This window comes from Eimeria mitis, genomic scaffold (genome assembly GCF_000499745.2).
Source record: "Eimeria mitis Houghton genomic scaffold, Emh_scaff5997, whole genome shotgun sequence".
Taxonomy (NCBI): Eukaryota; Apicomplexa; class Conoidasida; order Eucoccidiorida; family Eimeriidae; genus Eimeria; species Eimeria mitis.
Window position 1 is genome coordinate 1 of NW_013574223.1, and position 1,411 is coordinate 1,411.

General features: G+C 32.5%; 1 protein-coding gene across 1 annotated transcript; it reads right to left on the reverse strand.

Moving 5' to 3' along the window:
- Positions 1 to 722: 722 nt before the first annotated feature.
- Positions 723 to 1,241, reverse strand: EMH_0085300 (uncharacterized protein; the record flags this gene model as incomplete). Its single annotated transcript, XM_013500876.1, has 1 exon — positions 723 to 1,241. The coding sequence occupies one exon, from the start codon at positions 1,239 to 1,241 to the stop codon at positions 723 to 725; it is 519 nt and encodes a 172-aa protein (XP_013356330.1).
- Between the last annotated feature and the right edge of the window lie 170 nt (positions 1,242 to 1,411).

Here is a 1,411-nt window from a genome sequence, read left to right on the forward strand (position 1 = left end):
TGTATATATATATATATATATATATATATATATATATATATATACATCTATTGTTTTTTTTTTCTCTGGAGACTTGAGACTACGCAAGTAGCGCGTGCTTGTTTGTCTCCTTTTCTGTGTATATCTGTCTCCTTTTCTTTTTCTTTTTTTTTCTTTTTCTTTTTCTTTTTGTTTTTCTTTTTCTACTAACTCTTAAACAGAAAAATATGTTAATTGTTTTTGTTTATTAACCTAGCATATACTGCCACCATTTCTTTTCTTTATTATTTTTATTTTTATTTTTGTTGTTTTCTTTTTTTTTTTGGGTTTGTTGCTCTTCTTCTTCTGGCCCTTTATTTCCAAACCAAAGTTCTGGCAGTTCTTCTTCGTTTTCATCCTGAGGAGAAAAAAAAAAAAAAAATATTATTTCAGGTGTATATACACCTGAACTTGTTGATAAAATTTATAAAAAAAATACACATACCAGCTGAGGTTCAGCTTCGAGAGGTTCTGCTGCTGCTTGTCTTTGTTTTGTTGCAGCAAAAGGAAACACTACAGGCTGTAGATCACTTATTATATCTTCTTTTTCTTTTTCTTTTTTTTCTTTTTCTTCTTTTTCTTCTTTTTTTGTCTCCTCAGGGGGGCTTGTTGCTGCTATGTAACGCAAAAGAAACAGAAGGTCTTTACTTTCTTCTTTGGGGGCAATCTGTTCTTATTGTATTATGTATACAAAAAAAAATAAACTAAAACGAAAAAAAAATAAATACTTTTTCTTCTTCTTCTTCATCTTTATCACCTTCAGATTCATCTTCTTTTTCTGTTGCATTTTTATCTTCTTCTTTTTCTTCTTTTTCTTCTTTTTCTTTTTCTTTTTCTTCTTTTTCTTCTTTTTCTTCTTTTTCTTTTTCTTCTTCTTTTTCTTCTTTTTCTTCTTTTTCTTCTTTATCTTCTTTCTCTGCTTTTTCTTGTGTATGAATGGCTTTCTGTTCTTCTTCTTCGCTTTGTTGTATATCTGAAAGCACTTGAGTTTGTACTTCTCCTATGGATTCAACTATTTCTTTCTCCGCCTCAGTTTCTGTTTTTTCTGCTGCTTGTTGTAGTTTTTCTGTTGCTTGTTGTGTTATATGTTTTGCAATCTCAGCAACGCGTGTTGCTTCTTTTTGTTCATGTTCAGCTTTCTCTTCTGCTGCTAGTGTTTCTGCATCTGCTGCTGTTGCTGCTGCTCTCTCATTGCTTTCCTCTCCAACAGCCTCAGCTATCATTGCTGCTAGTTTTGTATCTGCTGCTTTTGCATCTGCTTCTGTTGCTCCTACTTCAGCTTCTAGTGCAGCTAGTTCTTCTTGGAGTGTATCTGCTAGTTTCTGTTCTTCTGCGATGAGTGCCTGGGCTGTTTCTTTTTGTTTTTTCACTTCTTCTTCTTCTTCGGTGATTC